This window comes from Podarcis muralis, chromosome 4, assembly GCF_964188315.1.
Source record: "Podarcis muralis chromosome 4, rPodMur119.hap1.1, whole genome shotgun sequence".
Lineage (NCBI taxonomy): Eukaryota > Metazoa > Chordata > Lepidosauria > Squamata > Lacertidae > Podarcis > Podarcis muralis.
The window spans coordinates 71,712,882-71,726,152 of NC_135658.1; the positions used below are offsets into that span (position 1 = coordinate 71,712,882).

Here is a 13,271-nt window from a genome sequence, read left to right on the forward strand (position 1 = left end):
CACTATCATACCACTTTAGTGGTCAGGCAAACTTCTGGGAACTATAGCTCATTAAGGGTGCTGACCTCACAGAGTTGCAGTTCCCAGCACCCTTAAGAAACTACAGTTCCCAGGATTCTCCATGACTGTTAAAGTGGTATAAAAGTGCTTTAAGTGTATGTGTGGGTGACCCTAGTGCACAGGATTGCAGCCTAAAGACTTCTTCCTTTTTCCATCTGAAAAACATGTCTGCTGGATGTGTAATGTGAGCTTTTGTATGTTGCTTTGTACTGTCCAGCGTCATTAGACCTAGATATATGAGATTTCCATGTGGTTTACTTATTGCTAGATAAGTAAAATCTACTAGATTTTAAGACCAAGGGCAGGCATCGTATCCAATGGATACGCATTCAACACATTCAACAATGTGTTGAATTAAGGGTGGGATGGCCATGCACAACATAAGGACCCAGGGCTGACGGCAGCCCACATACTGTACTGATTATCTCATCCCCTTTCCCCACCTATTTGTGGGAATATATATCACCCAGGCTGGTTTCTCAACAGATGAAAATGCTATGTTCTATGTTCTATATCAACCCTCTTCTAGCATTTAGGCATGGGACATGGGTGGTGCTGTGGGTTAAACCACAGAGCCTAGGGCTTGCCGATCAGAAGGTCGGCGGTTCGAATCCCTGCGACAGGGGGAGCTCTCGTTGCTCGGTCCCTGCTCCTGCCAACCTAGCAGTTCGAAAGCACGTCAAAGTGCAAGTAGATAAATAGGTACTACTCTGGTGGGAAGGTAAATGGAGTTTCCGTGCAGTGCTCTGGTTCACCAGAAGCGGCTTAGTCATGCTGGCCACGTGACCCGGAAGCTGTACGCCAGCTCCCTCAGCCAGTAAAGCGAGATGAGCGCCGCAACCCCAGAGTCGTCCGCGACTGGACCTAATGGTCAGGGGTCCCTTTACCTTTACCTAGCATTTAGGCAGATGGTGGAGTTGGTGGCAGCAGTTGACCAAAATAAAGGCAGACTTTAATCTTTCTCCCTTCCTTCCCAAACAACCTTCCGCTAATGAAGGATTCACAATACTAAGTTTACAAGCAGCTCCCTGTATCTGTGGGGGTTGCGTTCTGGGTCAAAGGGCATGTCAGCAGAGTGTGCATAAGCCTGCCTGTTATGCCCCCACCACACCCCTATTCTGCCCTCTTCTGGGTCCAAAGGGACCCATGCTTTGACAGTAGCACATCAATTGGACTTGCCTAAAATGGTTGCAACATGTATAGTGGCAGGATGAATCTAGGGAACACCTGAACTCTGAACCTTATACTTGGCAGCAGGCTTGCTACATGCCTCTGGATTATTATTTTTTTAATTATTATGGACTTAAAAATATGCGGATCAAAATTCTTCTGGATTCTTCATGTATTTTTATTAATTTATTTATTCATAAACAATTTTTAGTCCACATCCTCTTGCTTCCAAGCTTCTCTGTATTCCAGGAGAAAGTCTCTAGGCCTCAAACTTCTGGACATTAGCCCTAAAACTGTGGCACTTGAAACAAAAGTAGATACTGATATGAATCTTCATATCAGTGTCTCTCTCTCTATATATGTAACAATTTAAATCTATATATGTTGCTTCATGTTTTGTTTCCCTTGTCAGTTAGGAGTTGTGAGACAACATACTGTGGATCATTTAAGCTGCTGTCTCTTTGGGAATGATGTGGCAGAACAAGATTGGGTCAATAATTTGGTCTGACGGTTTCAAAGCATGGATATTAATCACAGTAAAGAATGCATCAATTTCTAAGCAGCGAGGTTTAGGTAAGAATTGCTGCTTCTTATTCAGCAGCAACTGTAATTGCAACTCTTTGAAGATTAGTTTAAACCATCCAGGCACCTTCTTAGGCATCTTAATTTTTTCAGGATTGACTTCTTAAATATTCTTAGCCTTGAGCATCTCATTAATGAATGTAAATTATGTAAATTTGAATATGTTGAGTAATTAAGTTGCATTCCAAAAATACGGATGTTTGTGGCGCGTATTTGAGTGTCTTAGGGGAATGTAAAAGGAGTCAGCAACAGGATATGTAGGCAGACTCTGGTGGCCTGAAGGAGTCTGATAGGCACTCATGAAAGGGGCAGCCAAGAGACTTTCCTGGATGGCCTGACACTTATTTGTTGTCCCCAAGGGAATTAGTAGGGCACTAATGCAAGGATTCTAGAATTGCTTACACACACACACACACACACACACACACATCACGCTTGCATAGAAAATACAGAAAGATGGCATAGAACATAAAAATCACAATGCAACAATAACAGCAGTAGAAAAAAAAACAGTAACATACTAATAGTTGTATTTTTGTTTATTTAAATTGCAGTATTTTCAAACACAAAACAAGACAGGAAGAGAAAGGAGCTGAAGATCTATGGGTGGTGTGTATTTGTGAAGTCCCACTGAAACAAATTAAATAATGTGAATTATTTAAATTCAGGCAATTGGTTTAGGGTACATTCCTTCAAAACTATGCATGCAAGAGAAGAGTGTGCACATTCAGAGGTGTCTATAGCTTACAAGACTGAACAGGGCAAGCCACTTTTCTTGCTTGCTGATCTTTTAAATTGGCTTTCTTGTTCCACTGTGGAGCAACTGCAGTGGTGGTTCTGCCTCCACTAGTTATGTGTAGCTTCTGCCCTATTTATTCAAGATTTTAAGTTGCATTAAACACAGCGTAACATTTGTTTACATATAATCTGGGGGGAAACATAACTCCATTGACCTAAACTGGGTCCCACTCAATAAATATTCTTTTAAATTATTTGCAAGAGGATGTTGAAATCGAAAGTTACAAACAGTTTGGGTTGCTATAAAATTTGGTAATGTCTGGGGCTGTAGAAGTGCTTAATCCTACCTTGTAAATAAATTCACAACATTTTTAAAGCCCACAAAAATGTCTACCGGCCTGCCTGTACAGCCACACATACCTATTTTAATTAACTGTAGTGCACTGATAACCTCAAAGGGAGAGAGAGAGAAAAGACAACAGTCATCTAATTTACAAAGCTCCCGTTGAGGCAATTCTTAATCACACAATTGACTGCCCACAGCGAGTATGTACAAACCTGAATTAATTAGGGCTTAAATATTGTCAAGAACTGAGATACTCACTTGCCATGGTGTCTTTCCTCCCATTGGTAAGTGTCATGAATTCCTGACCACCTGAGCTTGGATACGGGGAGGAGAGTTCCTGCATTACATTGTGCTTTGAAATTGTTATCAGGTCTTATAGAGGTCAGCATGACATAGGTCAGCTTGCTTCTCCTTGGGTCCTCAGCTAGTGATAGGCTGCAACTTTCATAACTCCTGACCATTGGCTAAATTGGCTTGGGGTGATGAGACATTTGCAGTCCAACAACATCTGGGACCCAGAGTTGAAGAACACGGAGCAACTCTTACTATCTCCTTAGGCAGAGAACAAGGCAGGAAATCATCCTTGACATTTTGCTGTGCTTTGGAAGTGCTCAGAGTGCCAGCAGAAACAAGGCCATGCTGGGAGATAAGCTTCCCCTCCTGCAGAGTTGGAGGAAGGAGCATATTTGTGGCAACCCAATTTTTGGTCAGCTGTCAAGGCCATCCAAAATGTTTTGTTCCCTTAGTGTTTTGTCTGCTGAAATGGCATTAGTTGCTTGCGGTAAGGAGAGGAATGCAAGCTAAAACCGAGACCTTTACACTGAGACATTGGCTCTAGTTCCACATACCATGTAACTTTTAGTTTTGGACAAGTCTTCTGTCAAGACCCTGAATTTGCCATATGGTGTCCAGATACATAGGCTGTGGTGTGTCCTACTTGCAGAGTGGGAGCCACCCTCAAACGTATTCAAATAATACTAAGTATATTGTGCTTGTTCACAAAAGCACTGATTTCTCATATTTGATCAGACCTACGCTTTCTCATTTTATGTTTGTTTGCTGCCTTTTATCAGGTGCTCATTAATGAGTGAAGAACCAAAAGGTTGGGACTGTGGCCAAGAAGCAATGGAGAATAAAAGTTTGGAAACTTCCCCGTCAGACCTAAAGTTAGTGGCCCACCCAAGAGCAAAGAGCAAAGTGTGGAAGTACTTTGGCTTTGATACCAATGCGGAAGGATGTATAATGCAGTGGAAGAAAATCTACTGCCGCATTTGCATGGCACAGATAGCCTATTCAGGAAACACGTCCAACCTCTCTTACCACCTTGAAAAGAATCATCCAGACGAGTTTTGCGAGTTTGTGAAAAGCAACACTGAGCAAATGAGGGAGGCCTTTGCCACGGCGTTTTCAAAACTGAAGCCAGAATCGTCTCAGCAGGCTGTTCAGGACACCTTAATTATGAAGGCAGGTCACAGTTACGAGAATAAAAAGCATCAAGAGCTAACATTGGCAGTGATTAGCTTAATATGTGAAGGGTTATATCCTCCTTCCATTGTAGATGAGCCAACCTTCAAGAATCTTTTAAGAACGGCCGACCCCAGATATGAACTTCCTTGTAGAAAGTATTTCTGCACAAAAGCGATTCCTGAAAAATTTATGGCTGTTAGGGATGTTGTGCTAAAAGAGCTGACTGATATCCCGTGGTGCGGCATATCCTCTGACATGTGGAGAAGCGGGAACCAAAACAGATCCTACGTAACACTGTCAGTTCATTTTCTCAGTAGCGGCGCTTCCAGCTGCCTGGCTGTTAATTCCCGGTGTTTAAAAACATTTGAAGTGCCCGAGGAAAACACCGCAGAGACAATTACACGAGTGCTTTATGAGATATTCATTGAATGGGGAATCAATACAAAAGTTTTTGGTGCTACAACAGATTATGGGAAAGACATTGTGAAAGCTTGCTCTCTTCTCGACATTCCAGTGCAGATGCCTTGTTTAGGGCAAACTTTTAATGCGGGTATACAGCGAGCTTTTCAGCTTCCGAAGCTGTGCGCTTTCTTGTCGAGGTGTCGGAAGCTGGTGGAATATTTTCAGCAGTCTTCAGTAGCCATGTGCATGTTGAGTGAGAAGCAGAAGCAGCAGAACACTCCTCCCTGCATGCTTGTGAGTGATCGTGTTTCCTGGTGGGGAAGCACTCTTGCCATGCTGCAGCGACTCAAGGAGCAGCAGTACGCAATTGCCGCAGTTCTTGTGGAGGACAGCAATAATCACCACCTGATGCTGGAAGCCAATGAGTGGAATACAATTGAAGGCTTGGTGGACTTGCTCCAGCCGTTCAAGCAGGTTGCCGAAATGATGTCTGCTTCCAAATACCCAACAATAAGTATGGTGAAACCTCTCCTACACATGCTGCTGAACACAACACTAAACATCAAAGAAAATGACTTGAAAGAAATCAGTATGGCAAAGGAAGTGATAGCCAAAGAATTGTCCACAACATACCAGCATGCGCCCGATATAGACATGTTTCTCAACGTTGCAACTTTCCTGGACCCCAGGTACAAGAAACTTCCATTTCTTTCAGCATTTGAGAGACAGCAGGTTGAAAACAGAGTAGTAGAGGACGCAAAAAGTCTCCTAGAGGAAGAAAAGGAGAACACATTGAGGCCTGAAGAAAAGTTTTTTGCATTGTCTGAAGAGCCACCAGTGAAAAAAATGGCAATTTCCTCTACCCCTCCTCCTACTAGTGCCATCAATAACATGCTTGCAGAGATATTTTGCCAGACAGGGGGTGCTGAAGACCAAGAGGAGTGGCATGCTCAGATTATTGAGGAGCTGAGTAATTTCAAATCCCAGAAAGTTCTTGGACTAAATGAAGATCCACTCAAGTGGTGGTCTGACAGGCTAGCTTTATTTCCTGTTTTGCCAAAGGTACTTCAGAAATACTGGTGTATTGTGGCCACAAGGGTTTTCCCTGAACGTCTCTTTGGTTCCTCTGCAAACATTGTTAGTGCTAAGAGAAATCGGTTAGCCCCGGCTCATGTAGATGAACAAATCTTTTTGTATGAGAACTCTCGCAATGGGTCAGAGGCTGAGCCAGAGGAAGAAGATGAAGGTGAATGGGGCTTGGATCAGGAGCACATCACTAGTCTAAGTGACACCACAAATGTAAACAGCAGTTTCTTTAATATGCGAGACAGTGGCTTCATGTAGAAGGAACGCTTAATGGTACATTTTCAGAGAAAAGGGTGTTTGTTTTAAGCTGCCATTACCAAAAAATAGTTTCACATGAAGATAGTGTTGTAAATACCAAATGCTTGTAACATAGCTTTGTTTTATGTGTGTGTGTTGTCTTAAATCTCGAGTGCAACCCATGACTCCAAAACACAGAAGTAGGCTTGAGAGTTATTATTGAATTCAATTCCATATTCAGGCAAAACTTTTAAACATGTTAAATGTCTTCTGTTGTTGTAGTTATTATTGTTACTATTACTGTTATTTATTGAATTTAGATACTGCCCTTCTATCTGATGGAGCCCAGGGCAGCAAACATGTCCATAGTAAAACAATATTTATTTATTTTTTTAAAAAAGAAAAACAGCTAACATAACAAATTTCAAAAAATTTACAGGTAAATTTACAGTTACAGGTAAAAAGGTTCTTTCATCCAGGGATCCCAGGGTTGCAAGGAACAGTATCTGGGTAAACAGGAGCATGGATCAAGGCAGCCTGGATAGCTCAGTTGGTAGAGTGTGGTGCTGATAACGCCAAGGTTGCAAGTTTGATCCCCATATGGGACAGCTGCATATTCCTGCATAGCAGGGGTTGGACTAAGTGATCCTCAGGATCCCTTCCAACTCTACATTCTATGATTTTCAGATTCCTTCTGAAAGTCAGTAATGATGGACACAGACCCACCTCACCAAAAAGAGGAATTTCGTAGGTCAACACCAACTAGGCAGCCCCATTGTAGAATCTGATGTGGTTGATCCTCAAGAAGGTGTTCATTTAGGTAATTGGGGCCCAATCCATTTACGGGTTTATATACTGGCACTAACAGCTCGAAATGGGTCTGGTAGCTCACTGGAAACGAGCAGCACTTTCAGGACCAGTGATGTTCTGTGTCACTTACTAGCCTAGCAGTCACGTTCGACAGCAGTCCAGACAGGTTCCTAGAGCATAGGCAACCGAAGCCAGGCTGTCCTGGTCCAAGAGTGGCTGTAGCTTGTGAATCAGCCTAAGCTGGACATCAACACTCCTATCCATGGAGTCTCTTTAGAGTTGGCGATTTGTCTAAGTCCAGGAATACTCTCAGACTACAAGCCTGTTCCTTCAGAGGCAGTGCAGTTCCTCTTAGAACAGGCCACATTCCTAATTTTTGGACATGGGAGCCACCACACACAGTATCCCAATTTTACCAGTTTATTACTGAGCAACAATTTCCTCGTAGTACTATCTGGTAGCAACCCTACAGGTAGTGGAACCACTGAATATAGTACTTCCAACTCCCAGCTCATGGTCAGTGGTGTCAAAGGTTGCTGAGGGGTGAAGGTGAAACAACACAGTCACCATCCCCATCTCTCTCCTGATAAAGGTAATCAAGGTTATTCTTGTGTCCAAACCAGATCTGAAACCAGATTGGAATGGATATAGATAATTTGCTTCTGCTTGCTGGCCACTGCCCTCTTGGTCAACTTGCCTGGGAAGGGAATATTGAGAGACTGTAGATTTTCTAAAACCTTTAGAACCAGGTAGGATCTATTAAAGATGAGTCAAACCACTGCCTATTTTAAGGTGGTGGGAGTTTCCGAGCACAATTCAAAGTGTTGGTGCTGACCTTTAAAGCCCTAAACGACCTCGGTCCTGTATACCTGAAGGAGCGTCTCCACCCCCATCGTTCAGCACTGAGATCCAGCGCCGAGGGCCTTCTGGCGGTTCCCTCATTGCGAGAAGTAAGGTTACAGGGAACCAGGCAGAGGGCCTTCTCGGTAGTGGCACCTGCCCTGTGGAACGCCCTCCCAGCAGATGTAAAGGCAATAAACAACTATTTTACTTTTAAAAGACAACTGAAGGCAGCCCTCTTTAGGGACGTTTTTAATGTCTAATGCTGTATTTGTTTTTAATATTCAGTTGGAAGCCGCCCAGAGTGGCTGGGGAAACCCAGCCAGATGGGTGGGGTATAAATAATAAATTATTATTATTATTATTATTATTATTATTATTATTATTATTATTATTATTATTATTTTATTAACTTCTTCCCACAGTGAGGCTTTCTGTTAGGAATAGGACACACAAGTAAAAAGGGTAACTTCTAAGCAATTACTCAGCCCTTCTGCTACAGACAGAAGTAACATGTTGAATGGTCAAGCCTAATAGATGGTTTAACTTCATTGCAGAGCTAATTTGCTGTAGGGATTTGAAGTCTTAAAAGCTTTGATCTGAACGTCCTCAAGTGTTTAAATATTTAAAGTTTTAAAGGTAAGATCAGAACACCAAGGGTTTTTTTGGGTTGTTTTTTTAAAGAACCTAATTTAATGGATTGCTTCAAATGTTACTCTCCTCAATAGTTTCTGTGTTGGAAGCAATATGTATCCTCTAATATGTTAAATCAAAGATGCTCATGCTTCCATTCTTTTTTGCCCTGATGGATTGTAGTAGAATTTTGAAACATGTACCTGAATGTGCCCTCAGAGAACGTGTAGCATGAAATGACTCATTAAGATTTGCTGTACAGATTTGTTGTATTGCTGACAGTCACAGTAAAATATAATGGATCATGAAGTTTGCACATACACAGAAATGTTGAGCATTGTGAGTTAAGGAGATGCATGTTTAATGTCTTCTCCAGTGAACACGTTTAGGATTGGGTGACAACCTGATTCTTCACCTCACTTTCTCCCTTCAAATAAGAGTCAGTTAGTATAACACGCCAACATTGCCAGATTGGCTGGTTGGCCAGTGAATGTTGGTCATGATTCAACACAAAATTCAATATAGAATTCAACATGTTTAGGCTTAGCGATTTCAGTGGACTTCAGTATGTTTACCTCTTCGCTGAATTTGTATCATCCTTTGTATGATATAGTACCCTCATAAAAGGTAAATTAGAGCTCCAATGGAGGCTATATATTTTATGAAATTAAAGGCTTTATTTTTTTTACCAAAGGGCATGCAGGGATGAAACAAGTTTTAACTTGTGCTTGTAAAAATCCTGGCTGGAGGGAGTGGGTGTTACCCTTACCTCCCGCTTCAGACTCCCAAGTCCTGGTTCTGGAATACAATTTTTGCCATGCCTGAACTTGCAATTGCCCTCTTCTGTAACTCTTCTGATTGAAATTCAAGAAGGATTTTTCAAATATTTTGGATCTTTATGTTCTGTTTCATACGTGTTTAGATGTTGGCTGGATAGAGATGTCATGTTTTACATTATTTAATGTTATAATATTTAATGTTATAAGAATGGGCTTCAGTGTGCCTTGGGGTCACACACACTCCTTCCCTTTCCTACTTTATGTGTGAGGTGTGGAGATTGAAAGCTTTCACTTTTGGTTTCAAATAAACTGCAGTTTCATATTTTGTCTGAACTTCAAAAGCTGTCTTTCATTCCAACTCTTGCTAGTTTGAAGTAAACCAGAATCAAACTGATTTCAGATGGTTTTGTTTGTTATCCGGAGGAAGGATGAACCATACATTCCTGAGGTTGGATGTAATGGGAAACTGGTTTATTCAAAACAAAATAGATGCTTTCACTGTTCTCCCATAGGTGTTAAGGAGGAGAAGGAATGAGCAAGTGCATGAGTTCAGGTGGCTCAATCTCAACCATAGTTTTAATGTAATGTCTAAATTTGGCCAATGGTTCTTATCATTACTATTGAAGCAAAAATTGTCTTGTATCGGTCAAAACAGTATGGCTTTAATTTGAGGATACTGATATGTCTAATGCACATGTACGCTTAATGAGCTTAATTTTATACCACTGTTATTATAAAATTTAAGTTGGAAATGGTCTGATGGTCCTTTTTGCTGAATAGAACATAATATTTATATTGTGACGATTTAATGTGACTGACAATTGTTTTACCTACAGATGGTTCTTGTAGAGCATTTCTTGGTAAAACTGGTGTACAGAAATACATCATTTTGTTTGTATGCCGCCTTTCCATAGGTAAAACCATGCTGAAGGTAGCTTGCAACATGAATATTACAAACACAACAAAAGTAGTCATAGACAACAAATAAAACATGAAACAGTACCCATCCAAATTGAAACAATTTCCACATAAACCATAATAAGATCTAAAAGAAAGATACAAATAATAAGAATATCAATAACAGCAGCAACCTCCCTGAACAAAAACCCCTAAACAATACCCCAACCCAAGGGTCTGTTCAGTAGCCTCATCTTTTGTGGTTGGAGTCACTCAGGTGGAAAAAAGCCAGCAAGGCAGGGAGCAAGTCTTCCAGGACTCATAGCCAATATGGTGTATGGTGTGAAGTGTTACCATTCATGATAACCTGGTTCCATACAGGTCTGTTTCATGTTTGTCGCTTCCTGTTGAGAAACCAGTCAAATGAATTGGCCCTAGTTCTTACCATGCTGTAATATGTGGGTAGTAAAACTACGTCCACAAAGTATCTCAAGTCTATTTTATGTGGCCGATGATACCTCCTGAAGCTGCCCCATTTCATTCTTCCCTCTCATGGACAGAATATATAGGTAAGATAAGATCTATAGCTTGCTGTGCCAGTTCAGTATCACAGAATTTGATGCGACTTCAGCACAGGAGAGAGATTTTGACCACATGACTATTTAGACAATATGGCATCTCTGCCATATTGGAATTACTAAATACCACTTGAGATGGCTTAAAACCTTCGATTATTTTATAGACATAAATATATAACAATGTTCCGTAGTTCTTTTAGTTAAGCAAATCTTTTATCACTATCTCTAGTCATATTAAGAGGAGATGAGTAGTTCTATTTTTAAAAAGTTTCTTAAGGATATTGCCAGTCCTCTACACTCTCTAGTGCAGTGGTTCTTAAACGTCTCTCGGCCAAACTTTGTAGAATAAAAAATTACTGGCTCCATTTATTGTTGGAAAACAAAAACAACAAAACAACTCCTAGCAGTGCTTGATTTTGAAAGAGCATCCACATTCTGCAAATAAAAATTATTATTTTGATACTATACTACACTGAAATATTTAAATGTTACTTTGATTGTCCTTGAATCTTGCCCCTATGCTTGCCATTGTCTCCAGTGTGGCACACCACACCCTTTGAGAACCACTGCTCTTGTGCTTCCCGGGCTTCTCTATATAGCACAGAAAGCAAGACAGAAGAGTTCTGATATTCTATATACCCACACAAATGTTCACAGATGTTGTTGGTTTCCTTGTTGACAATGAACCTTCATGTTCTGTAGTATACCTCCTATGATGTTGTTTAGTCGTGTCCGACTCTTTGTGACCCCATGGACCAGAGCACGCCAGGCACTCCTGTCTTCCACTGCCTCCCGCAGTTTGGTCAAACTCATGCTGGTAGCTTCGAGAACACTATCCAACCATCTCGTCCTCTGTCGTCCCCTTCTCCTTGTGCCCTCCATCTTTCCCAACATCAGGGTCTTTTCCAGGGAGTCTTCTCATGAGGTGGCCAAAGTATTGGAGCCTCAGCTTCAGGATCTGTCCTTCCAGTGAGCACTCAGGGCTGATTTCCTTAAGAATGGATACGTTTGATCTTCTTGCAGACCATGGGACTCACAAGAGTCTCCTCCAGCACCATAATTCAAAAGCATCAATTCTTCGGCGATCAGCCTTCTTTATGGTCCAGCACTCACTTCCATACATCACTACTGGGAAAATACATCACTACTGGGAAATTACACCACTACTGGGAAAAATACCTCCTATACATGAATTTAATTCAATCAATGCAGAAGGCACTTATTTTTAAACCACTATAGTACCGAAGCACCCATTATTGTTCGACTTTACTCATGTAGACACACACAGGGCATAAATTTATGTGTGTATCAGCCATATACAGCTCAAATCAGTAGAACCTTCTGACACAGCCTGCTGAATATGCTGTCATAGCTTGGGCATTTTTAAATATAGCTTGGCGAATCCCATTTTGGAGCATAGTTTCTAGAAAGTGATCAAAAGCAATATGTCAAAATATTCTTAACTAATAAGCCATTTAACCCATAATGTTTTCCCCTCCCTTCTGATTCTCAGCTGTTGCAGTGTTGACCAGCTAAAGGCATCAAGGAAGTACCCGATGAAATGGCAATATTAATCTGATTTGAACTTGCTGAATTTTAAATCCATGGAAGCTCAAGATGAAATTTAAACAGCAAATTAGACTTATGCTGCCGTAAGCTATATTTGTTCCACCACACCTATATACAGTAATCAGCTTCTACCTACTATCAATGTTATTCCAGCTACCATGACTGAGAACATGAAATAGTTGGCTATGCCTTTCCCATATCCTTTATTCTAGCCCAGGAAGTAAATTTTGTCAGAGCTGTGGTTGAACTGAAGGTATTTTCCTTTCACACAGCTGACTTCCTTTGGAGCTGGTGCTAGGTGTCATTGGAATATAGGAAACACTTATATAGAAATGGGAGGGGCAAAGACAGGCACACAGGCACAGTCTCCAACTGCTCGGAAAACACTATGGAGAGAAGATGGGAGGTGGGAACCTTTAGTCTTGGCAACTGCTTCATGGGTGCAAGACCTGAGTTGCTGTGCTCATTAGGCCTGACACTCCTGTGCGGATCCTATTTTGCTAATAAAGAGTTAATTCCAGCTTGCTCAGTGTGATGTACTGCTGGTTCGCTCCTGCCATAAGATCAGTGATCCCGTTGAAACAGTGCCCCTGGTACCTGCTAATAGAAATGAGGGGAAGTGATTTTTGCCAATTCCTCCTCCCTCCCCTGCAAAAGAATATTGACTCTGAATATTGAAAAGCCTCCCCCCATTTTTTTGGGTTAGCAGGAGCCTCCACTAGATCAAATGCTTTTATCTTTGAGGATGGGCATCTTTGGATCCAGCCCAGTGAATATTTGTTGAGTGAGTGTAGACGACATACAAGATTTACATTGGGGAACAGTTTGAAGGCAAAGTGACATTATTGTGTTATGGTTCTGGGTTTGATTCAGACTAAGGGTGGTGTCCATCTTAGCAATTCTACTAGCACAACCACTTCACGCTGTGCAGTGGGACTTCCACTCCCTCATCTCTCACCACACATGCCCACACATGGTTTGGGGAACCCCAGAACATATTTAGAGAGTATTGGGGCAAAGTGAAGGGTTTTGTTATGCTTTCAAAAGTGCTTATGCTAGTAGAAGTGTTTAGTTGAA

General features: G+C 41.4%; 2 protein-coding genes across 5 annotated transcripts in view; both read left to right on the plus strand.

Annotated features, from left to right (window-relative positions):
• Nucleotides 1–9,905, plus strand: part of ZBED1 (zinc finger BED-type containing 1) — a 42,033-nt gene extending 32,128 nt beyond the window's left edge. For 2 of the 4 annotated variants that reach the window (XM_028727769.2, XM_028727768.2), the window contains exon 2: nt 3,970–9,905. In XM_028727769.2, the coding sequence (XP_028583602.2) occupies nt 3,980–6,109 (2,130 nt within the window). In that variant the 5' untranslated portion in view covers nt 3,970–3,979 and the 3' untranslated portion in view covers nt 6,110–9,905. Of the gene's footprint in view, nt 1–1,642; nt 1,804–2,366; nt 2,422–3,969 lie in introns of those variants that run through there. The other 2 variants (XM_028727763.2, XM_028727770.2) reach the window with 2 other exon arrangements.
• DHRSX (dehydrogenase/reductase X-linked) overlaps nt 1–13,271 on the plus strand; it is a 96,802-nt gene that overhangs the window by 2,037 nt on the left and 81,494 nt on the right. The window lies entirely within an intron of this gene.